Source organism: Brassica rapa, chromosome A10 (assembly GCF_000309985.2).
Source record: "Brassica rapa cultivar Chiifu-401-42 chromosome A10, CAAS_Brap_v3.01, whole genome shotgun sequence".
Lineage (NCBI taxonomy): Eukaryota > Viridiplantae > Streptophyta > Magnoliopsida > Brassicales > Brassicaceae > Brassica > Brassica rapa.
Window position 1 is genome coordinate 11,665,203 of NC_024804.2, and position 22,956 is coordinate 11,688,158.

General features: G+C 35.9%; 7 protein-coding genes and 1 long non-coding RNA gene across 11 annotated transcripts; 4 read left to right on the forward strand and 4 right to left on the reverse strand.

Moving 5' to 3' along the window:
* Positions 1 to 62: 62 nt before the first annotated feature.
* On the reverse strand, positions 63 to 1,358 carry LOC103845093 (profilin-5). Its single transcript, XM_009121922.3, has 3 exons — positions 1,103 to 1,358; positions 521 to 658; positions 63 to 424 (listed from the first exon to the last, which is right to left on the reverse strand). The coding sequence occupies exons 1-3, from the start codon at positions 1,295 to 1,297 to the stop codon at positions 290 to 292; spliced, it is 468 nt and encodes a 155-aa protein (XP_009120170.1). The 5' UTR covers positions 1,298 to 1,358; the 3' UTR covers positions 63 to 289.
* LOC103845095 (putative dual specificity protein phosphatase DSP8) lies at positions 1,136 to 3,148 on the forward strand. Of its 2 annotated transcripts, XM_033282176.1 has the most exons (7): positions 1,136 to 1,349; positions 1,508 to 1,776; positions 2,063 to 2,185; positions 2,262 to 2,355; positions 2,439 to 2,521; positions 2,597 to 2,686; positions 2,799 to 3,148. In XM_033282176.1, the coding sequence occupies exons 2-7, from the start codon at positions 1,549 to 1,551 to the stop codon at positions 2,853 to 2,855; spliced, it is 675 nt and encodes a 224-aa protein (XP_033138067.1). In that variant the 5' UTR covers positions 1,136 to 1,349; positions 1,508 to 1,548; the 3' UTR covers positions 2,856 to 3,148. The 2 variants fall into 2 exon arrangements, with proteins under 2 accessions (XP_033138067.1, XP_009120175.2); XM_009121927.3 differs by lacking the exon at positions 1,136 to 1,349 and having other exon boundaries at positions 1,422 to 1,776.
* LOC103845094 (NAC domain-containing protein 75) lies at positions 2,708 to 9,618 on the reverse strand. Of its 2 annotated transcripts, none has more exons than XM_009121925.3 (8): positions 6,462 to 9,618; positions 5,977 to 6,139; positions 5,650 to 5,842; positions 4,319 to 4,836; positions 3,949 to 4,170; positions 3,352 to 3,429; positions 3,161 to 3,219; positions 2,708 to 2,986 (listed from the first exon to the last, which is right to left on the reverse strand). In XM_009121925.3, exons 2-8 carry the CDS (start codon positions 6,085 to 6,087, stop codon positions 2,947 to 2,949), a joined length of 1,221 nt encoding a protein of 406 aa, XP_009120173.1. In that variant the 5' UTR covers positions 6,088 to 6,139; positions 6,462 to 9,618; the 3' UTR covers positions 2,708 to 2,946. The 2 variants fall into 2 exon arrangements, with proteins under 2 accessions (XP_009120173.1, XP_009120171.1); XM_009121923.3 differs by having other exon boundaries at positions 3,352 to 3,432; positions 6,462 to 9,617.
* A 320-nt stretch (positions 9,619 to 9,938) lies between these two features.
* LOC103845096 (ATP-dependent 6-phosphofructokinase 7) lies at positions 9,939 to 13,274 on the forward strand. Its single transcript, XM_009121928.3, has 9 exons — positions 9,939 to 10,990; positions 11,113 to 11,159; positions 11,246 to 11,285; positions 11,356 to 11,556; positions 11,637 to 11,849; positions 11,923 to 12,121; positions 12,206 to 12,465; positions 12,551 to 12,751; positions 12,844 to 13,274. The coding sequence occupies exons 1-9, from the start codon at positions 10,889 to 10,891 to the stop codon at positions 13,045 to 13,047; spliced, it is 1,467 nt and encodes a 488-aa protein (XP_009120176.1). The 5' UTR covers positions 9,939 to 10,888; the 3' UTR covers positions 13,048 to 13,274.
* A 312-nt stretch (positions 13,275 to 13,586) lies between these two features.
* Positions 13,587 to 16,918, reverse strand: LOC103845097. Of its 2 annotated transcripts, none has more exons than XR_628450.3 (5): positions 16,068 to 16,918; positions 15,890 to 15,994; positions 15,414 to 15,500; positions 14,718 to 14,761; positions 13,587 to 14,076 (listed from the first exon to the last, which is right to left on the reverse strand). It is a non-coding gene; the product is annotated as an uncharacterized LOC103845097 (long non-coding RNA). The 2 variants fall into 2 exon arrangements; XR_628449.3 differs by having other exon boundaries at positions 13,587 to 14,083.
* A 268-nt stretch (positions 16,919 to 17,186) lies between these two features.
* Positions 17,187 to 19,042, forward strand: LOC103845098 (IAA-amino acid hydrolase ILR1-like 2). The gene is given in 5 exon segments (NM_001302052.1): positions 17,187 to 17,578; positions 17,644 to 17,769; positions 17,888 to 18,202; positions 18,277 to 18,399; positions 18,480 to 19,042. Coding segments are annotated over 5 exon segments (1,335 nt in total). The 5' UTR covers positions 17,187 to 17,215; the 3' UTR covers positions 18,888 to 19,042.
* LOC103845099 (40S ribosomal protein S30) lies at positions 19,037 to 19,877 on the reverse strand. The gene is made up of 3 exons (XM_009121930.3): positions 19,756 to 19,877; positions 19,526 to 19,663; positions 19,037 to 19,256 (listed from the first exon to the last, which is right to left on the reverse strand). Exons 1-3 carry the CDS (start codon positions 19,757 to 19,759, stop codon positions 19,210 to 19,212), a joined length of 189 nt encoding a protein of 62 aa, XP_009120178.1. The 5' UTR covers positions 19,760 to 19,877; the 3' UTR covers positions 19,037 to 19,209.
* Positions 19,878 to 19,977: 100 nt separating this feature from the next.
* On the forward strand, positions 19,978 to 22,640 carry LOC103845100 (asparagine--tRNA ligase, cytoplasmic 1). Its single transcript, XM_009121932.3, has 6 exons — positions 19,978 to 20,523; positions 20,886 to 21,476; positions 21,545 to 21,801; positions 21,898 to 22,027; positions 22,138 to 22,196; positions 22,277 to 22,640. The coding sequence occupies exons 1-6, from the start codon at positions 20,017 to 20,019 to the stop codon at positions 22,458 to 22,460; spliced, it is 1,728 nt and encodes a 575-aa protein (XP_009120180.1). The 5' UTR covers positions 19,978 to 20,016; the 3' UTR covers positions 22,461 to 22,640.
* The last annotated feature ends 316 nt before the right edge of the window (positions 22,641 to 22,956 follow it).

Here is a 22,956-nt window from a genome sequence, read left to right on the forward strand (position 1 = left end):
TTCCAATTCACAAAAAAAAAAAAAAAAATCAATCTGGGACCACTCAAACTCTAAACAAGCTATGCTACCAAACTGCCATTCACTAAAAACAATTTCAACTCAAGACACAAACGAAGACAATACCCAATTGTTTTATAAAATCATACAACCCCAAGGATCCATCACATGGTAAGGGGTAATAGTTACACAGTTGGACTATTAAAACGATTGATCACATTCGATATATAAATAGGTTTTCTCTCAATATAAAGACAGCATGAGCGACAGGAACATAGCAGCAGCATGGGTTTCAGAGCCCTGATTCAATCAGGTAGTCACCAAGCCTCTCAACAACCATATTGCACTGTCCAGGAGTCATTGGCTCTTCATAGATACCAAAGACCATGGCTTGTGTGGTCTTCTTGATTGTAACACCACCAGCTCCCTGCAAATGTAAAGCCAAAAGTAGCACTGGTTCATAAACTCAACTGTTTTGGGAGAAAAAAAAGGCAAAAGGATTCATAGAAACCAGTGAAGTTACCTTCTTCCCTCGAATAACAGCATTTGGTTCTCCTTGGATGACCATGTACTTTGTGCCACCGATGAACAAACCCGTTGGGGCAAGCGTTCCAGGCTCATTAAAGTCTTTGTTGATGCCACTGATTTCCTCAGGCTTCAACTAAAACAAAGCCAATACTAAAACAGTGAGAGAAAACATAGATCACCAATACAAATGTTGCTCAAGAAACAACATTTCGTGTAAAACTAAAGTGTTTGTGCTTCTTATAGAGTGAACTTATGAAGTGTTCACTGATATTTAGACTAAATATCAGTGAACACTTCATAAGTTCACTCTATAAGAAGCACAAACACAAGGAACGAAACCCATCTGCAAAGTCAAAAACTTTGTGCTTAAGAAAGCCTTAAACTTTATGAGTCGAACTTCTTCTACTCAATCTTGTGGAAACTATACAACATATGAATCAGAAAACCAAAATCACCAAAACGTAAAAAAGAGAGCTCCAGGTATCAACACAGATCGAACAAGAAACAGCAAAGTCTCGAAGAATCAAACGGCCATAGCTAGTAACAATCAGCCAAGGGTGATGAAGCAAACCCTAACCTGAGGGAAATTTGCGCTCTGAGCCCAGACGCTACCGTCTTGGCCGAGAATTGCGGCGGCGGTGAGGCGGTTGCCTTCGACATCGCACATCAAGTGATCGTCTACATAAGTCTGCCACGACATTTTCCTCGGCTCTGCTTCTTCTGTGGTTAATCGGAATGTTCTAGAGATAGCGTCCAAGTGTAGCAGTGGCATATACAGAGAGAGAGAGATAAGTGAACGACACGTGGCGGTATGTCTTAATTTGATTTGTTGGACGAAAAAGATGACTAGATTAGTCAAATGGGTCTTAATTATGTTAGATCTCTCCTTTAATGGGCCTTATAGATTTATATAGGCCCAATACGTCTTAAAATACTTAAATGGGCCTTAATATGTCAATTCGTCTTGGATGTCGAAGAACACACTTTGCTCTTTCGAGTTTTGACTTTGAATCTCCGGCGGCAATGAAAGATGAAACGGAGGAAGATGACGAGACGCAGCGATCATCCCTGGGCGACGGCGTTTCGAAAAATCACAAGAAGAAGAAGAAGGGTATAGGTTTCAAGGGTGATAAAGCAAAGAGAGCTGTAATCGGAGCGGGTGGTCGGATCCTATTCTACCCGACTCTTCTGTACAACCTCCTCCGCTTCAAACTCCAGTCTGAATTTCGATGGTGGGATCAAATCGACGAGGTTTCTTCTTTTTTTTTCTTTAATATTTTCATTTGAGCTAGCAAAAGTCGGAGTATTTATTATTGATTTGATGTTTGGAGCAGCTGAGAAATATCAGTAACTTCTTCTTATTGCAAATGAATCAGCTTCTTGGTCTTGACTGTTTCTATCTTTAAAGATCATGTCTTTTCAGACAATCGATCTGTAGTTAGAACTGTTTCTGTCTTGATAGCTTTTTGCTTGTTCATTTGGAGTCATGGAGAAATCATTTTATTTTATTTTATTTTATTTTATTTTATTTTATCAGTTTCTTCTGATGGGAGCGGTTCCATTTCGTAAGGACGTTCCGCGACTAAAACAACTAGGCGTTGGTGGCGTGATCACTCTTAACGAACCTTTTGAGACTTTGGTTCCATCTTCTTTGTACAACGTTGGTAAAAACTTTCCCCAATCTTTTTGTCTACTTGTGGAGTGTTTGAATTGATGGTTGCAGATTTTTGTTTTAGGCTTTTGAAATGGAGCATCTACTGATACCTACACGAGATTACCTCTTTGCTCCTTCCATTGAAGACATAACCCGAGCTGTTAACTTCATTCACCGTGAGTAAATGTTATGCTCTCTTGAATTTTACTTTTTTTTGTCTGTTGCTTACTATTATTATGCATTCTCTTTCGTGTAACAGAGAAGGCTTTGCTCGGTAAAACCACTTACGTCCATTGCAAGGCTGGTCGTGGAAGAAGTACTACTGTTGTTCTCTGTTATCTGGTAACTCCATAGTTTAATTTTCATATCCCGCTAGTTAGCTTAGGTTGGTCCATTAAGGAATGTTGTATTTCTCAGATTGAGCACAAGAGTATGACCGTAGCTGCAGCTTTTGAACATGTCCGCTCTATAAGACCGCGGGTGTTACTGCATCCTTCGCAGAGGAAGGTAAGTACATGAGACAGATCCTGAAGCTAACAAAAAAACATGATCTACTTGTGTGTTTTTTTAATACAAAGTTTAGGCTATTGTTTCTGAAAGATTGTCACTTGTGGTATAGGTTGTTGAGGAATTTAAAAAGATACAAAGTCTAGAGACCTCTGATGCCGTAAGTTAATGGCAGAGACTATATATAACTAAGCATTTCCAGCATTGATCAAAAGCTAAGCCCATTGTTTGCAAGACTTCTCTGCTTCCTTCTGGTTCGGTTAAAATCTCCGGTTTTGACCATCTGTCTCGGTTTGGTTCCTGCGAAATCGTGACCGGTCTAATGGTTAATTTATGGAGTATATTCATTGTCTCATTTGTCCCCATGAAAAAGACAGTTACATGATTGACCTCTGGTTGATTAACAATTGTTTGTAATACTATTCTATTTACGATATATGTTAATATCTATCATTTTAATAACTTTGGTCGTACCAGGATGGTGGAAACGTTAACCAGTCTGCGTTTTGCTGTGGATTTGCTTCTGAATTTTCCTGCCAAGTTTAGACATTTGTAATTATAACTGACCTTATTGTAATATGCCAAACACGGATCAATAATCACATAGCCATAGCTTATACACCTATCTCGAAATTAATTGATTAAATATTTTATTAGAAGCTTACCTCTTCTGTGCAAGTAGATGTGCAACCCATGATTAAGTCTTCTAATCCCGAACCAGATGATCGACCCCTTAATTGTTGCTGCTGTCGTTATTAAAAAAAAAAGGGAAAAAGATACAAGTAACATTACTTTATAACAAAAATAAACAATTCACATCACACCAATAAAAGGATAGCAATATAAAGATCGTATACGTATGTGGTGGTTTTAATACATACTATACATACGTTTCCACTACCAATGTATACTTTACGTGTTACTTTTGCAAGCTAATTTACTTTTTATAAGATACGAACAAGATTGAGTTTGTGATAGATTGCATGATTAACTTTTTGCATGAGCCTGTAGATCCAACATCATTATAGCTTTTATTTAAATGAGTTGTCATGATTAAATGTCCAAGAAGACAAGAAACACTTCCTAACATATTTACCAAAAAGAAGTCAAGAAACACTATACTCCTACTATGTATATCCATCCATGCACGACACTATATTCCTACTAATGTATATCCATCCATCCATGCACGTTCGCGACATATATACAAAATATATTTTTGGGTTTCATTATCAAGAAAAATGAAGTAACGGGAACTTTACCTGAAATGGCACAGTACTTGTAATGTTGAAGATTGACTCATGATATGATGACGAAGATGGTATGTGAAATTCTCTTCTTTCTCCGGTCTGATGATGCTGATTATGATCATGAATCATATGATATGAAGTTGATGACGATGATCTTATGATCCCATCATGTACTTCCTCGCACGTGCCGGACACAAGCCGGTTTTCTCTTCCCTTCGAAGCTTCGGCTGTCCCCTTAATTACATACACATGTTAATTACAACACACACAAAAAAAAATGTCTGATTAACTCTCAGTGTTGCGTTACGACACCACAATATGGCCATTTATTTTTATGTAAAACTTGAGCATAAAAGAGAAATATACAGGAAATATGATATACCTCATCTAAGGCTCTTGTAAAGGGGTTCGTATTAACCCTAGAAATAACGTCACCGGAGCCAAGACTCTGCAAGGCGGCAGCAACGCCGCATATTTCATCTCCGGCACCAGTTCCTATCAAGCCCTTGGAACTAACATTTTGTTCCGACCAACTAATATTACCAACACATTGTCTAGGTTGTGTCTGATAAAAGATCTTGGATACCACAAGCTCTCCTTCTCTTTCTTCTTCGTTAATCCCTAAATGATATTGATGCATCACCCAGTTTGTTTTTTCTGGTCGTCGATTCTTGCCGAAGTTTGTGTAAAGTACTAATATCTTCTTGCATCCCCTTTGTCGACCGTTTATCATAACCGGTCTTGTTTTGCCGGTTTTGTGCCATCTCGTTTCGGATGACGATCCGGTTAACTCGGAGTCGTGTTCCGTTTGGATGATTTTGCGTCGTTTTCTTGTTCCGGTTGTGTAAGCTCTTGATGGTTTGTGGAAGAAGTGTTTGCTTAAACCATCTTTTGTTACCCCTAATATAAAAACATGGAATATTTAAATTGACGTCAATTAGAAATTTAGAACTCTGGAGAACTAATGTAAGAGTAACAAGTTATTACGAAGAATGTGGTTTTCTTTCCAAACTTAGGTTACCAAACATTATCCAAGAGCCCTATACTACCACTTGCATGCACATTCATTGCTACATATATATATATTATGAATAACTAAGAAGTTATCCAAGAAAATTAATCTGCCAGGTTCATTAAAGACTGGATTACCTATGTTGATAATTTTAAATTAGCTAAATATGTATCATTATTGTACTTCAGAATACCTTTTCTTTTGAAACTTTTTTTAACCATGTTCGATGTAGATATTTCAAATAAATATTTATCCTTTTCAATTAATTATTTATAATCTACATATTTAGCTAAAATATCAGAAGTACATTTATTTTTATATATAACACGGAGAACATGCGAAAATATTCCAAAAACTTCATAGTAATAATATAGTTAAGAATGATTAGGATATATATATATCAATAGAATGAATTTCAAAATGAATTCATAGTTTTATTGAAAAATTAAGGCTGGTGACAAAAAAAGAGAGTAAAGTCTTGGGTTAAAAAACAAAATATAAAAGAAGGCTAGGAACTAATAAAGGAGTGGTGATTTCTAGATTGATTTATAGTACAAGAAATATATGTCACCTCTAAACTATATAAATATATCAAATCAGTTCATACTGTTTTGTGCTGATGATACGTACAGATCAAACTTCTGGTTCTTTTTTAATAAAACTTATAAAGTTTGTTGCATCAAAAAGATATATAACTGAACCTGGAAGCTTCTGTGGGTGAGTGTAACAGATCCCATCTTCTCCGTCAATGGTTGGGATGAACTCATCTATAAGTGGATGAGACGGAAACCATTTCTTATTTCCTTCTTTTCCCTTCACTTTTGCTTCTAAATGCTCAACAAGCTCTTGGTCCGTCGGATCAAATTTCACTCCCGCCGGCAGTCCAAACCAATTCTTAAAAAAGAGAGAGAAAAAGGAAAGTGTATAAATGATGAAGAGCACATTTAAAGAAACAAAAGTTAAAGAGAATATCTTATTTATATTTCTGGTTTTTGATGAGTATATATGTTATGGAATAGGAATATTACTGGTTTAGTAGCGGCTTGAATCATGCGGCCACATCCAGGACAATGCTTTGATCCGCAAAGATAATGATGTTCCTCGAGCTTTGAATCAATGAGGTTACATGTATTCTTCATTACCGTGTTCGAAAGCGAAGATGATTGGTATAATTCAGTACGAGAGATTGATCTGCAAGTTCATCAAAAATAAAGCTTCGACTCAATACATTGCTTGAAGAATAAAAACACACACACACATATATATATATATATATTTTTTTTTTTTTTTGGTCGCATAACAGTTACAAAAAAGTAAATATATATTCAGATGACCAGATATATACGAGATCTACTGAAACTAGAAATGGAAAGAAAGAAATCTGATTAGCTGAGATTGATCTCAACATGTAAAGCTTGAGATTATATAATGATCTCAGATTTTTTTTAAAATCTAAAACATAATTAAAAAAAAAACATGACCCAAAAAAGGTGAAAAACAAAATCAAAGGTACCCGAGTCATATCAGATCGACTGAACTAAAAGTGGAAGACAAGTAGAAGAATTTGATAAAGACGGGAGTGATCTCAATATATATATAGCTAGAGATTATAATATATGTCTTTATATGAACAACTTATTGTAAGTGTATATTTATGATTTGAACAAAGTTTAATTATTATAACTATTTCTTTTTGGTTGCAGAGAGACACAGAAACACATGTGGATACGACTTTAAGTACTGGAAAATCTATGTCAAGTAGATAAAGAAAGGAAGAAGAAAGAGGAAGAAGAAGAGTAAAGGAAATAAAAGGAGTTGAGACTGAAAAGGTTAAACCCTAATTTTACTCTGTCTTGTCGTCTGCGAGTCCTCGATGACTTGACCAAACCTATTTATGTATTTTCTTTCTGTTTTTATTTTTATTTTCTCTAGTGACGTAAAGTATACGTATATACATTCTACAGCCGTATATATATATGTACAATAGCTCTTGCGCAAACAACGCAAGTTCAGGATATTGTGAATAAAATAACATTTTATGAACTGATTAAGATTTAATTCTGTTTTCAGTATTCTACTTTTTGTAAATCCCTATTTTCTAGTACAATCTCTATTATCGTTCATAAAAGGATATACTTGTTTCTCAATATTGTGATTGAGATGTAAATTATTATATTTTTGTATAAAAAAGAGGTTTTGATGAATAGGGAACCTTCGGAGATTCCATCTCGTTTTACGTGTTTTAGTTAAATTTGAGTTAGGACATTTTCATTAGTTAATTGATTAAATCATTTGACATGACTAACTTTTGAGCTTAATTCCGGATTAATTAATCAAACAGCATATTATATAAAAATATTATATTCTAAAGAATGCAGATAAAGAATATAGGAAAAAGCATTTAAGGATAATCTCTTTGGATTATAAGGCAAACACATGTTTTACGAATCTTTCTCTTTTTTACTTTGGCCACGTTATTTGATTTACTGTATACAGGAGGAAATTAATTTGTTTTGGTTTCTTTGGACTTCCTACATTGATGTGGGTCCAATGATAATGTCGGGAGATGGGGCCCATCCGCAGATTTGTTTGAACAACATATATAACGGTTATGATTTATTTGATCTCATGATTATTATTATTTTTTTGGTAAAAATCTCATGATTATTAGGTTTCACATCTTGCTCCCTTTGTAAAAGAGAAAGGAAAAAGAAAAAAAAAATTCCGCTCGAGTTATGTGTGAGACGAGAATAATTTATTAGCTGTAGTTCAATAAGATTAACTTAAGAATCGATAAAGATTATTTCGTTTATAAATTAAATATTCTCTGGAAACACATGTATTCCCCATCATTTCAATAGATTTGATTACGTTTCCGTTTCTCAAATCGTAATTCTGTATTGTACTCTGTTTCAAATACTGTCTTCGGTGTTGTGTATGTAAATGTTATCGGAAAAGACTTATTTAAATATAACATAGCTATGCATGCTGTGGTTTGTGCCTGGGTAAATAATGTAGAGTAATTGAGGTAAATGACCCAGAAACCCATGTAATTTGCCGTATAATTTTGTTTTTTAATATTTTTAATGACTATAATATCTTTGTCTCTATATTTCTCTTTTCTCCCTTTTATGTGTTTTAATCTCTTTATCTCTCGTACAAATTCTTCAAATCATCTTCTAATTCAACACAAATCTTTATTTTTTTATTCTGATTCTTTTGACACCTATAATGCTAATCTTATTATCTCACTCCAATTCTAATGTTTACAATTTCGAATCACAATCAACTTTTATATAATATATACGTTAGCAAGTATTTTATTACTTACCTGCTATTATTTAGATTTTAATAGATTCTTAATCGATACATGAAGTGTTAGCTATTACAAACAGATTTGGAGTTATTTAATAAATAACTAATTAATTGTTAATAGTTTCATTAACTGATAAATGATTTGTTAGTCGATACATTTGTTTGATACATAGATTGTTAGATGATATTAAAATTATTAGTGGATATGTTAATTGGTATGTAGATTGTTACCTGCTATGTAAATATTTAGCTGATAGATCTAGAGTTACTTGTTTTCGACAAAGCATAAGGGCATTTTCATCCGCACAGTGTCAAAAAATTACTTCTTTTTGGATTATCCATAATTATGGGCATTCAGAAAATTTGAACTTTAATTAAGGATATTCCACGCATTGTCTCAATAATGTATACAACAACCATGATATGTTACCTGATCAAAACCTTCACATCTTCCAGCAGACCTCTTCGACTGAAGCCGGCGTCAAAGCTCAAGTCCATCGCCTCCTTCGGGACCGCCTCATCTCCACCCAGCCTCCGACACCTGCCTCTACTCTGCTGCAGGTTTATCTCTCGCTACTACCATCAGGACTGTAGCTTGCTCTTTTGTTTCTATGTCTTGTTGTCTTCTCTTGTTTCTTCTGTAATCTCCTCTCCAAATAAGTGGGTTTCCACAACTTTTGTAAACCGAAAAATCTTGGTATAATATTTTAACATTATTACCAAAAAAAAAAAAAAAATGTCACCTGATCGATCATATTCCAGATACCGAAAATTCTTAGTCGAGGATCAAAGGACTAAAAATTTAATAAATCCACCAAACATTCATTATACGATTTTAATTTACCATTTCCATCACACTTGGCATTTTTTTTAAATTTCTGCTTTTGGAATTTGACTATTGGCCAAAAGAATTAATGAAACTAGTTATCAGTTCAACGTTCGTTTTCCCATCCTTCATTGTCACCTTTCCTTTCACTTTCTAGACCATACATACACGAGAATACTGCATAGGCTGTCCCAATACATATACACATATACATGTAAATGTGCGACACTGAGAGTGTATGTATGTACGTATGTATGTATATATATATATATATATTTTGTAACTTATGTATGTATATTCTTCTTTTTCTATAATTAAGCTTCTCTAAGGGGAAACTGATTAGATTTCGAATTTTTATTCTTCTTTCCGGAAAGGGAAAAAGAAAAAGAAGTAGAATTTCCGCTAGCAATCTGACAGACGAGCATGAAATGCTATTTTACCTATTTAAGAACATTATTTTATTTAAGCAAAAAAAAAGAACTTGGTATGAAAACACATAAATAATACGCAAGCATGAAGCAAGGAAATTGCTATTTCTCATTGTGCCTTCCGATTTGCTTTTTTTTATATCATACTTTTGTTAAATGTGTCGTTAATCAAATTCTCTGACTTAATTGATTCTTATGCATGTTTCAACTTATGACTGAACTTGGCAAGTGGGCATTGGACTTTGCTTCATGGACCTTATCGTGGCCCATATGTCATCCTTTAATTAATGCTCTCCTATCGCAATAGCCCATTCAATTTCGTTTTGTATCTAACTTATGGTTCACGTCAGTAGACAATGCAGGACATAACATCGATCATCTACCATTTAACTTTCATTATTTTCCGTTGACCGTCGATCAATGGATATGATTGGCTGCTCTCGTCGATTCCAGAACACTCGAAGAATCAGGCGACTACACGTGTATAGCTTTATTTAACACGACGTGAGCTGATTCCAAAAATAAAATATTTTATAATAGAAACGAATAAGCAAGTATGTCATCTGATAGCATTATGAACTTATATAGGCGTTTTGTCAACTCTTATTGTGCATTTTGAGAATATTAAAACGATGTTCTCTCTTCGCAACCAGCAAATAGATTTAAGAAAAACTATTATGCAAAATATTCAAACACATAAAATAGATATAACCGACACAGAAACTGGACTTGTCTTTCTCTCTTTCAAGAGATTCTGTGTTTTGGTTATATTTATTTAAACGTCTGAATATTCTTCAAGTTATAAAATATGATAAGTAAAAATTTGAAAGGAAATATGGTTTTAACAAAAAAAAAAGAAATTTGAAAGGAAATACCGAAATAGATGTAAAATTCATTTTAAAATAATCATTTTCTCCACAAAAACATTAATTTATGAATTACTTCTTTGCCAAGGCCCAAATCAATAAACGGAAAGTTAAAAAGATTCTAGAATAATACAAATCATCTTCTCCAAGTTTCAACGTTCTTTTATTTTTTTTCCTTCAACCACTATTTTCATATATATACCCGAGAATCATGTAGCGAAGTGGGTATACATACACATGTATACCTGTGTATGTATATATTATTCTTCCGTTTAAATTTGTTTATTTAGGTACAAAATCATTGATGCCTACCACCTGTTCGATTAAATTCCCCATCTAAAAGAAAAGAGCGAGAAAGTTCTTCGTCTTTATTTTGGGTCTCTCACTATCTTACCACACCTTCAAAAACGGGTTCTCTTTTATAGGATTTGACTTGTTTTTGATTCAACCTCTCTCATTTTCCTTCTTCCTTTCAAAGTAGTTTCTGTCTGATTTGATCAACGTTATGTCTAGTCCAAAGAGTAACAAGCCAAAGATCGTCAACGGTCCTGGTGGTTATATACTACAGGACGTTCCCCACCTCGTTGATTACCTTCCTGATCTTCCTGTACGTTGATCTCTGATTGTTTTGCTTAATTTGAATCTGATGATGTTTATTAACAAAGGTGGAATCTTTTCCTTTTGGGTTTCAATGTTTTTGATCTGTTTCGTGGTTTGTGTTGTTTGCAGACTTACCCAAATCCATTACAAGACAACCCAGCTTACTCTGTTGTTAAGTAAGTATCTTCAGAAGTTTGCCATTCATTGTCTTAAGGCTTGAAAGTTTTGCTTTTGTTCACGTGAGTTTCTTCGTTTTATTCAGGCAGTACTTTGTTGATGCGGATGATAGTGTTCCTGAGAAGGTACAAATCATCTTCTTTTCTTGAAGTGTTTGAAGGATGGTGTTAGATGATTATGTTTCTTGTTATTCAGATTGTAGTCCACAAGGATGGTCCAAGAGGAGTCCATTTCAGACGCGCTGGTCCACGCCAAAAGGTTTACTTTGAATCCGACGAAGTCCATGCTTGCATTGTTACATGTGGAGGTCTCTGTCCTGGTCTCAACACCGTGATTAGAGAGATAGTGAGCAGCTTGTCATACATGTATGGAGTAAAGAGAATTCTTGGAATCGATGTAAGCTTTTGTGAATCTCTTTTCATTTACGGTTTAGAGTTTTTGTTGACTATTGTGCTTATGATTGTTATTTGTAACAGGGTGGATACAGGGGATTCTATGCCAAGAACACTATCCCCTTAAACTCCAAAGTTGTGAACGATATCCATAAACGAGGAGGAACGATCCTCGGGACTTCACGAGGTGGACATGATACCACGAAGATTGTTGATAGCATCCAAGACCGAGGAATCAATCAGGTTTACATCATTGGTGGAGATGGAACACAGAGAGGAGCTTCAGTTATATTTGAGGTAACTCCATTGTGAATCATACGACACAATATTAGCAATCAATAGCTGAATTAGATTATATAAAACCATGTAGGAAATTAGAAGGCGTGGACTCAAAGTTGCTGTGGTTGGAATCCCTAAAACAATCGATAACGATATACCAGTTATAGATAAATCTTTTGGGTTTGATACTGCTGTGGAGGAGGCTCAGCGAGCTATCAACGCAGCACATGTTGAAGCCGAGAGTAACGAGAATGGTATCGGTTTCGTTAAGCTTATGGGTCGCTACAGTGGTAAGTTTTTGCTTTGAACCTTACATTTTAAGAACCTTTGGAGCTGTTACTGATTAAAGGCTATTCGATGTGATTTAACTACAGGATTCATAGCGATGTATGCTACATTAGCTAGCAGGGATGTTGATTGCTGTTTGATTCCTGAGTCACCATTTTACCTGGAAGGAGAAGGTGGACTGTTGGAGTTCATAGAGAAACGGATAAAGGAGAATGGTCACATGGTGATTGTTCTTGCTGAAGGAGCAGGGCAAGAGCTGATGTCCAAAAGCATGGAATCCAACACTGACGCCTCTGGTAACAAGCTTCTTAAAGATGTCGGCTTGTGGCTATCACAAAGCATCAAGGTAAAAAATATTTACAAAAGACTCCAAACTTTCTCTTAGTCCATTCCAGAAAACTCATCTTAGTGTTTTTCTTCTCTGGTGATAGGATTATTTTAAGAAGATTAATATGGTGATGAATCTCAAATACATAGATCCTACATACATGATCCGAGCTGTTCCGAGCAATGCATCAGACAACGTTTACTGTACACTTCTTGCTCAGAGCGCGGTTCATGGTGCAATGGCTGGTTACACTGGCTACACCAGTGGTCTTGTCAATGGAAGACAAACATACATTCCTTACTACGTACGTTACTGACCACAGATCAAATGTGTTTTTTTGGCTTTCAATGCAATAATTTGGTTAGGCCTGATAGAATGTGTTTCTTGTTGCTGCAGAGGATAACAGAGAAGCAGAACAATGTGGTGATTACGGATAGAATGTGGGCAAGGCTGTTGTCTTCTACGAATCAGCCAAGTTTCTTGGGCCCTAAGGATATACCTGAGGAGAAGAAAGAGATGCCGGAGAAGCCAACTCTTGACGGTGAAAACTGTGACGGAGTTGTCGATATTCCTCCGGTGACCAAAGAGATCGCTAAGTGAACGTCAAATAAAAAAGCTTTGGTTAGAAAACTTCCATTCCAGGCATATATATATTCCTGAAACGAGACCGTTTTAAAGGAAAGTGAAATAATTGTTTATTCTGACGATATCGCCTTTCTGTTTGGCAAAAGTAATGTTTTTGGTTTCTTTTAGATGTTTAGTTTTGTGTAACCTTTTTGCACCTTCCACATCATATGATTATGAATGTATGAAGTTATCTTTTTTTCTTGGTTTGTTGAGATTTTTTTTATCATGTGTAATAGCTTTCTGATAGAAACTAAGAGGGTGTATTCAATCTAAAATTTAAGGTGATTTGATTTTTAACGAGATTTTAGATGATTTGAATGAATTGTAGATATTAAAATGATTTTTGTTAAACCAATGCACAATATCACATAAAATTATGAAATTTGAATTTTAATTTTTTTACTAATAAACTCCACATAAACATTTTAAAATCACTTGAAAATTTAAAAATTCACAACTTAAAATATTTTCAATAATAATATTTTCAATAACAATGAATTTCAAATTACTTTATAAAATGTGAAGTTCAATAATGCCGGATTGTAAATAAGCTTTTAAAATTTATGTTTGAGTAACAATGGATTTGTTATTTTGATACAAATCACCTAAATTTCAATTGAATCAATACTATTAAAACTGAAGGCCCTTTTTTGAGGTGCCCTTCAGCTTTTAATGTAATTACTATACATTGCCACTGATTTTGTTTAAATATATGCTTTAAATTAAATACAGTATTTTTGAAATTCTTTTTTATTAATACGTAAGCAACACCTACAAATTACAATACGTAACCAACACCTAAACTGACGTCAAAATCTTAATCCTGATTTTTCCTTCCTAATGTAACATAACATATCATTAAATAACAAAGTAACCTCCACATTTTAAACAAACTTCAATTGCATCAACACTGATTTTCTTTTCTTATAGATTAGATGTACCACCTCTTTGTATATTGATAATGATGTTCCACTGATACCAAGCTTGAAAGTTTATTGAATTCTGCAAACTTCAAAATAAAAACATTAATACATTTGTTAATATCATTGTTTTTACCATTCGTCACTTCCAAACATAATTTTTTTCTTACAAACGATGGCACCAGAAAACCTATACGTTGCACTATTCAAATATAGTCCACCAAAATATTTAATTCCCAAACTTTCTCGAATCAATACCAATAATAAAATCCACTAAATCAAAATCTCAAAACTTGGCAAATAAACTTGATTTCCGGAAGAAACTACCTAACAATATAGAATATACTAAATCGTTCGTACTAATCTTTTAAGAAAAACATCTAAATTTTCGAAGGTTCCTCAGATAACAATAAAGAATATACCAAAGCATAACACCAGGTCGAATTATTTATTTTCATATCTTCAAAATATAAATAACAACCCATCTAAACAAGATTAATGATTTTACTAAACTCACGCAACATATACTCTAACAGTATTGATTTGGAATATCTTAAACCCACGGCACTTGATTTCCTATATATACAGCATATCAACCTCAGTTCAAACACGCAGATTACAAAACAATTATCATATAATGTCTTCTAAGAAAAGACTTGTGTAACTTGATTAGATTAGGCCATGGAAAACAACTTGGTTGACTGAAACCAAAGTCATACACACCTGGAAACTATCCACTGCCGGGTTTGGTGAGACGATCGTTTTCTCTGGCAAGAAGATAAACGAGTTTGAGCTGATTTTGTCTGTAATATACAATATATATGGCTTTTTTGTAACTTAGCATTATTGACTTATTAACTCTGTTTTTTTTTTCATTATTGCAAGGGATCAAAAATTCATGCATCATGGAAGAAAAAACTACTTTCTTAGTTTGGGCAGCAGGGACTTCCGTTTGGGTGATTGGAAAAACATAGAAACTATTTCACTAAGTGAAGCAGCTGGTAGATACCGACCTACCACTCACGTTTATAAAATGGGTTTATAAAGTTCACCTCCATTACTCTGTAAGAATACAGTAATAATGATATTTTCGAACCCTGTAGAGATGGAGCACAATTAGGAGTGGTTGTATGTTTAGATTTGTTACTTTATTTTGTTACTTTATCACAATTATAGTCTGGTCTAAAATCATTTTTCGTTTTTTTGTTTGTAGGTAAACTTCAAATCTAAAACGTATTGATACATCTCAACTAATCAATCCACCAATAGATCAGGCTTTGGCATTGAAAGAAATGCAAGTTATGTTGAAAAAAATCTATCATTTATATAAATTTGAGATTGGTGTGTATATCATGTTTTCTCATATTTTTAAAATCAAAATGTTATGATTGAATCAAACGTATGATAGCTAATGAGTACCTGGTAAGAAGATTGTCGTGCTTTAAGTAGTCGAAACGAGCTCGTGCTTAAAACGAACCACTAATAGCTTCCGGAATCTAAACAGCCCTGTTTTTGACCATAGAGAAAGGAGTCAGTCTGAAGGTAAGTAAACTACCCTTAATTCTTTGATTTTTTTAACGAGGTAAATTTTTATCTTTATTTGTGCTATGTTCTATCTTATATCAACAGTATATATGTCATTACACTATATAACCTAAGAATCATCAAGCGTGCAAGGTTATTTAATTATCAGTACATGAATGATAAATATTGATGGCTTGCATTTTATATACCACATATATGTAATGCAGAATAAATAATTGTTGTTAGGAACAAGAACAAAGAGTAAGCAAAGATTTGTTAAATAATTTATGTAATGCAGAATACAAAATCAATTTTTCATTACGGTAAATAGTTCAAAAAAAAAAGAAACCATCAGTAAGTAAAGACCTTACTTTTTTTTGCCGGCTCTTTCAAAAAGAGCTTGATCCTTCTAGAGTCAAAATCGAATCTGATCGGAGATGTCATAAATTTACCCCCAGTTTAACAACGATCGTGTACTGCATGTTTCAAAAAAGTATCAAGGATCAAAAGAGGAGATACTTTGAATAATAGATGAAGGAAAAAACTTACTTTGTTTAGATGAATAAGAAAAACCAACCCGATCCTCTCAATTTTTGGAACTCACTTCAAATCGGTTAGGGAGAGGATGACTCTAGCGCTTTCTAAATCGATCGCTGATTCTAGATTTGGAGGTTTGATGAACTTTCGACAGAGACTTTTTAAAACCTTTTTTTAGTAAATTGAACAGTAAAAATTTTGGTCTTTTTTATTTAAAATAATGTAGATTTTTTAGGTTTTTGAGCCGGATCTTATTGCTGTCGGAAGCACACTTAAACATGGTAAATTTTTTTGTATTAAATTGACTAAATTGTTTGGCCTTATTGACTTTATTAAATACTCTGTTTTTATTTGCAAGTAGTTTTATTTAAAAGTGTGAATATTAAAAAAATTTACTTTTGAAAAATAGCATTTAATATATAAATTCAATCAATAACAAAAATATATGAATTATTTGATTGGTCATATAACATGTAATAAATGTAAAAGATGCTTTAGATTATGTAAACTTTTTACATTATGAAACAAACATTTTTTGCTAAAACTACTTATATATCAAAACAGAGAAATTAGTTTACAGTCTAAAAACCACAGTTTCAAACCCATTTAATATATTTATAAAACTAATTATAATAAACCTTTAAACAAAGTATAAAAATTGACACACACATTAAATAATTAACGTAAACACATTTCATAAATAACAATTTATTTCATACACACATTAAATAATTTATATGATTAATCCTCACCCAAACATATGAAACCGGTACTACAAATCTACACAAACATACATCATATTAATAATATTTTTCATAAATAAAAGTATAATATAAAATTTCTATGTTATAAAATCTATATTTTACAAAGAAACAATCTCGCGCTTTAAGCGCGGATCAAAATCTAGTACACCCCTTAAAATTAAAATTAGGAAATATGTGAAATGACAAAATGTGTTACTTTTTAATTAAACTAAATCGTTGTCTCGATGTTATAGTTGACAAGTTTTTCATGTTGTTGATCTAACAACAAGATCCATTAAAGAGCTTAATTTAAAATATTAGGCCCATTAGTAGTATCATAGTCTCCATCTACTACATTGATCGAGTGGCGTCAACAGTTAATCACACAACTCACTCTCTTCTTCTTCTTCCTCTCACATGGCTATTCTCAACAACCTTTTGCTCTTCACTTTGACTTTCCAACTTCTCTTCTCACTTCACGTTTCATCGGAATCTTCCCACACCACCGGCGATGCATCTCAATTCCCGAAGAAGTTCCTCGAACTCGCGAAAACTCCGGGGGTTGTCGATTGGATGGTGAGAATCAGAAGGAAGATCCACGAGAATCCGGAGCTAGGTTACCAAGAATTCGAGACCAGCAAACTCATTCGATCAGAGCTGGACATCATCGGAGTCAAGTACAGGTACCCCGTCGCTGTGACCGGCGTGATTGGCTACATCGGCACCGGAGAACCTCCGTTCGTCGCGCTGAGAGCTGACATGGATGCGTTGACTATGCAGGTGCACTACCAGTGATTCGAGAATGTTTATAAGTGTATGAATTGATTTGTTCTTTGAAAATTCAGGAAGGTGTTGAGTGGGAGCACAAGAGCAAAGTTGCTGGTAAAATGCACGCTTGTGGACACGACGGCCATGTTGCTATGCTTCTTGGTGCTGCTAAGCTTCTTCAACAACATCTCCACGTGTTACAGGTTTCCATTCAACGTCGTTAATAATACTTCGGATTCGGATATATATATTATTATAATCAACACTCTTAACAGCACTTTTGAGTTAACTAAGAAATCATCAGTATTTTGGTTTTGGTAGGGAACTGTGGTGCTTATCTTCCAGCCAGCTGAAGAAGGTTTGGGTGGAGCGAAGAAGATGATTGAAGAAGGAGCTTTGAAGCTTGTTGAAGCCATTTTCGGGATTCATCTTACCAACCGGGTTCCCCTTGGCAACGCTTCTTCGCGTCCAGGTTCCATGCTGGCTGGTACTTCATTCTTTGAAGCTGTAATCACGGGGAAAGGAGGTCATGCTGCCATCCCGCAACATACAGTAGATCCAATTATTGCAGCTTCAAGTGTTGTCCTCAGTCTTCAACATTTGGTCTCACGTGAAACCGACCCTTTGGATTCAAAGGTAACCTTTCGTCCTTTCCTATACATGGCCTAGGCTTTTTTTTGTAACGCAGCTCATTCGAATTGCTTATGTAGGTGGTTACAGTTTCTAAGGTTAACGGAGGCAATGCCTTCAATGTTATCCCTGACTCTGTGACAATAGGAGGAACTCTCCGAGCCTTCACCAGTTTTTCTCAGCTTGAACAGAGAGTCAAAGAGGTGACGTGATTCAAGATTGGCACTATTATCATTGCTTCTTCTAAAAAAAACAAACCCACTGTGTCATCTTTTGGTTCCAGGTTATTACCAAGCAAGCAACAGTTCAGAGGTGCAATGCATCCGTGAATCTAAGACCAAACGGTAAAGAACCACTCCCACCAACTGTGAACGATGTTGGATTATACAAGCAGTTCAAGAACATGGTGGGAGATTTGTTGGGTGAAGAGTCATTTGTGGAAGCATCGCCTATTATGGGAGGAGAAGACTTCTCCTACTTTGCGGAAGCAATCCCTGGCCATTTCGCTTTCCTTGGAATGCAAGATGAGAGTAAAAGTTATGCCTCGGCTCATTCGTCACTTTATAGAGTCAACGAGGATGCACTTCCTTACGGCGCTGCAGTCCATGCGTCCATGGCCGTACAGTACCTCAAAGACAAGAAGGCATCTAAAGGATCCGATACACCAAAAGGCTTTCATGACGAACTTTGAAGTCGCTCTACGTCAGGTTTTTTATCATACTTGTATACATTGGTAATTGCTGGTTGACGAGTACTTCAAAACAACAAAGCTTCTTGGAATTTAGTATTAGTTTTTAATGCAAAATAAACGATAATATTAGTTGGTGCAAATAAGTAGACTTGAATCAAACTTTTGTGTCTAGATCAAGATGTAAAAAAGTTGTATTTCATTTCATAGAATTAAAACATAAGAAGAAAGGTTACAAAAATAGCCAAATGAGAGAACCTTTCACAGAAAGGTCTCGTTCCAGCATATCTATCTTGCAACAGAAAGGTGGTCACAGAAAGGGCTTCTACTTCTCAGAAGAGTTGGGTCCTCTCTTCTTACCGAAACCAACAACTGCAAAATATCAATCAACAACATATAAATCAATGTGCATATACTAAGTCAAGTGATGCAACTAGCATAACCAGTGAGCTAACATTTATAAACAATCCAACATAAAAAAAAGTAAACATTCAGAAATGTTTCTGTAGCTAATTCTTAACATTAATCCTAATTCACAGCTAAACTGAACAACGTTAACTATTATAGAGTGATACATAAAACATCAAAGTATCTCTGTTCCTACTCTTATGAAGCTATGAGAAATGGAGCTGAGAAAGTACCGGCGGTAACGAAACGGCGATTGTGCTGAAGACGCTTGTGAGCACGTCCTCTGGGTTTCTTCTTCTTATCTTGCTTCGCTACCTTCGGTGTTTGTCCTCTCACCTTACCGGCACGTGCCAAAGAACCGTGAACTTTGCCTGAACATCAACAATAACTCACCGTTAAACAGATCCAAATGCTAAAAAAAAACAATAGATTCAATTTTCACTATAGAAGCTCTGAGGATTACCCATGGCTGATTTGCTTCTCTGCTTTCTCTTCCGACGGCTGCAATAACCTGAAACGAGTGCGTAATCTCAAGAGCTAGGGTTTCGGGCTAACAATATATATTTCCACTTAACAACGAAATGTGTTGGGCCTTACATTTAAAAAGCTTCTTCATCAGTGGGCCTAGCCATAAGGCCCATTAACAACATAATCAGATTCGCATAATATACAATTTAGGGTTTTAACAGCTCCACAGATTCTATCACTACGCACGAACAATACAATGGGTGGAGACATTCCGCCGCCGGTAGATCAACTAGCCGCCGTCTCACTAACCAGCGACGAAGCCTCCTCTTCAACGGTGCAGAAAGCACGGTTTTCCGATCGGGTCCGCATCCAATCGATCTTGGGCCGACCCGACGGAGGAGCCGGACTCGCGGGTCAGAAGGTCCGAATCAGCGGGTGGGTCAAAACCGGGAGGGAGCAAGGGAAAGGGGCTTTCGCTTTCCTCGAGGTGAACGATGGGTCGTGCCCGGCGAACCTCCAGGTTATGGTGGACGCTTCCGTATCGGATCTCTCAAAGCTGATCGCGACGGGGACTTGCGTGACCGTCGATGGGTGTTTGAAGCTTCCTCCGGAAGGTAAAGGAACGAAGCAGAAGATTGAGCTTAGCGTTGTGGAGGTGGTTGATGTGGGGACTGTGGATCCGGGTACGTACCCGATTCCTAAGACGAAGCTTACTCTTGAGAGGCTGAGAGAGTTTCTTCATCTTCGTGCAAGAACCAACTCGGTGAGTATAAAAATTATTACCTCAGTGACATTGATTTGAGATTGTTTAAAGCCCTAATTAAAAAAAAAACTATTACTTGATCAGAAAGCTTCTTGATTTCAATTAGGGCTTAGTGCCCTAATCGAAAAAACTATTACTTGATCAGAAAGCTGCTGACTTTAATTAGGTTTGAGTAAATTTAAAAAAAAACACTTGTTTTGATCCTTGTGTTTGATTTAGAGTTTGAGATTCGTCTAGCTTAGTTAGCCTCAGTGACTTTGATTTCAGATTCTTTACAACCCTAATCGAAAAAACTGTTACTTGATCAGAAAGTTACTTAATTTCAATTAGGGTTTGAGTGTAGTCTCTTATTTTTGTTTCAGATCTCAGCTATTGCAAGAATCCGTCACGCGCTTGCTATTGCTACACACACCTTCTTTGATGAAGAAGGTTTCCTTTACGTTCAGACTCCGATCATCACCACTAGTGACTGCGAAGGAGCTGGTGAGATGTTCCAAGTGACGACGTTGATCAGTACAACTGAGAAGCTTGAGAGAGAACTCATTGAGAACCCTCCTCCTACGGAGGCCGACGTTGAAGCTGCGAGGGTCGTTGTCAAGGAGAGAGGCGAAGCTGTGGCGGAGCTCAAAGCTGCTAAAGCGAGCAAGGAAGCGATCCTCGCTTCCGTTGCTGAGCTCAATGATGCGAAGGCGAATTTAGCCGCGACTGAAGCGAGGTCAAGGCTCAAGCCTGGTTTGCCTAAAGTCGATGGGAAGATTGATTACTCGCAAGATTTCTTCGGTCGCCAAGCTTTCTTGACAGTCTCTGGTCAATTGCAAGTGGAGACTTATGCTTGTGGTCTTAGCGATGTGTACACGTTTGGTCCCACTTTCAGGGCGGAGAACTCTCACACCTCAAGGCATCTCGCTGAGTTCTGGATGGTTGAGCCTGAGTTAGCCTTTGCTGATCTTGAGGTAATAAAACATTTCTTGTTTCGTTTTTTGTTGTTGCGGTGTCTTAAAACTGGTTTACTTTTGTGTAGGACGATATGAACTGCGCAGAAGCATATGTGAAATACATGTGCAAGTGGCTGCTTGAGAAACGTTATGATGATATGGAACTCATGGCTAAGAACTTCGACAAGGGATGCATTGACAGGCTAAAGCTTGTTGCCTCGACTCCCTTTGGTCGTCTAACGTACACGGAAGCGATAAAGATACTTGAGGAAGCTGTGGCTAAAGGAAAGAAGTTTGATAACGATGTGGAATGGGGTATCGACTTAGCATCTGAGCACGAAAGGTTTTTTTTTTCTGTAACCCTTGGAACTAGTTATTAACTGGAAACACTTGTAAGAATAAGGTTACTAATGTTGTTGTGTCTCCTCCTATCTTGCAGATACTTGACAGAGGTTGTGTTTCAGAAGCCTCTTATTGTGTACAACTACCCGAAAGGAATCAAAGCTTTCTACATGAGACTTAACGACGATGGAAAGACAGTTGCTGCCATGGATGTCCTCGTTCCAAAGGTAATAAAGATCATCATCTCTTCCTAATACCGAGTTAAAAGTTTTCTGCTTTTTTTTTGTGTGTGGAAGAATGAATACACATGAATGGCGTCTTTTGCTGTGTTTTTTAGGTCGGAGAACTCATTGGTGGAAGCCAAAGGGAAGAACGTATTGACGTCATCATGGAAAGGTTGGTGAAAGTGAAACCTATTTGTTCAGTGTTGGCTAGTTTTTGGTTATTTCCATCTCTCATGTGTTTTTTGTTAACAGGCTTGAGGAGATTGGTCTACCAGTAGAGCCATACGAGTGGTACTTGGACTTGCGACGTTACGGAACAGCGAAGCATTCAGGGTTTGGACTTGGGTTCGAGCGTATGGTTCTGTTTGCTACGGGGATGGACAACATCAGAGACGTTATTCCCTTCCCTCGCTATCCTGGAAGAGCTGATCTTTGAGATTTCCTCTCTGCCACCAAAATGGCGAAACACAAATCTTATGTTTTCTTTTATGTTGCTTGCTGGGTCTGATGGTTTTGATAACCTGCTTCGGTTAGCTCTATACTCTTTTAAAAAGGTTTTTGTAATGAATGAAATTTGATTTTTAGATATACTAATGAAACTGGTTTTGTTCGGTTATCTAGTCAAATCATTTCAGCTATTCAGATATCTGCGAATATTTAATAATACCATAAACCGGTCGTTAGGAGTGATGAACCCAATGTTGACAAAAAAAAAAAGGAGTGATGAACCCAATCACCCGTTTGTTGATACCTTAGCTTTGATGTCAATTAAGGTCCTCCTTCAACAACTTACCTCATTTTTCTCTCTGCCTTTTTCCTTTGGCTTTTCTCATTTAAATAAAGAAACTAGAAACATAAGATAATAATCGGTCAAGCCATACACTTGGTACGTTGGTTTAGATTTGATTGCCGGTTCAGTATTTAGACTAATT

Excerpts from the sequence above, each read along its gene's own strand:
- LOC103845095 (XM_009121927.3), top strand. The coding sequence starts at position 1,465 with ATGGGCCTTAATATGTCAATTCGTCTTGGATGTCGAAGAACACACTTT. Across the intron at positions 1,777-2,062 it reads GGTGGGATCAAATCGACGAG|TTTCTTCTGATGGGAGCGGT; the intron begins GTTTCTTCTTTT and ends TTATTTTATCAG. Across the intron at positions 2,522-2,596 it reads CTGTTGTTCTCTGTTATCTG|ATTGAGCACAAGAGTATGAC; the intron begins GTAACTCCATAG and ends TGTATTTCTCAG.
- LOC103845094 (XM_009121923.3), bottom strand. The coding sequence starts at position 6,087 with ATGAAGAATACATGTAACCTCATTGATTCAAAGCTCGAGGAACATCAT. Across the intron at positions 5,843-5,976 it reads TTCAAGCCGCTACTAAACCA|AATTGGTTTGGACTGCCGGC; the intron begins GTAATATTCCTA and ends CTCTTTTTTAAG. Across the intron at positions 4,171-4,318 it reads TTACAAGAGCCTTAGATGAG|GGGACAGCCGAAGCTTCGAA; the intron begins GTATATCATATT and ends TATGTAATTAAG.
- LOC103845100 (XM_009121932.3), top strand. The coding sequence starts at position 20,017 with ATGGGTGGAGACATTCCGCCGCCGGTAGATCAACTAGCCGCCGTCTCA. Across the intron at positions 21,802-21,897 it reads TTAGCATCTGAGCACGAAAG|ATACTTGACAGAGGTTGTGT; the intron begins GTTTTTTTTTTC and ends CCTATCTTGCAG. Across the intron at positions 22,028-22,137 it reads TGGATGTCCTCGTTCCAAAG|GTCGGAGAACTCATTGGTGG; the intron begins GTAATAAAGATC and ends TGTGTTTTTTAG.
- LOC103845093 (XM_009121922.3), bottom strand. The coding sequence starts at position 1,297 with ATGCCACTGCTACACTTGGACGCTATCTCTAGAACATTCCGATTAACC. Across the intron at positions 659-1,102 it reads AGAGCGCAAATTTCCCTCAG|TTGAAGCCTGAGGAAATCAG; the intron begins GTTAGGGTTTGC and ends GCTTTGTTTTAG. Across the intron at positions 425-520 it reads CTGTTATTCGAGGGAAGAAG|GGAGCTGGTGGTGTTACAAT; the intron begins GTAACTTCACTG and ends TTACATTTGCAG.
- LOC103845096 (XM_009121928.3), top strand. The coding sequence starts at position 10,889 with ATGTCTAGTCCAAAGAGTAACAAGCCAAAGATCGTCAACGGTCCTGGT. Across the intron at positions 11,850-11,922 it reads GAGCTTCAGTTATATTTGAG|GAAATTAGAAGGCGTGGACT; the intron begins GTAACTCCATTG and ends AAAACCATGTAG. Across the intron at positions 12,466-12,550 it reads GGCTATCACAAAGCATCAAG|GATTATTTTAAGAAGATTAA; the intron begins GTAAAAAATATT and ends CTCTGGTGATAG.
- LOC103845099 (XM_009121930.3), bottom strand. Across the intron at positions 19,257-19,525 it reads TCGCCGTTTCGTTACCGCCG|TTGTTGGTTTCGGTAAGAAG; the intron begins GTACTTTCTCAG and ends GATATTTTGCAG.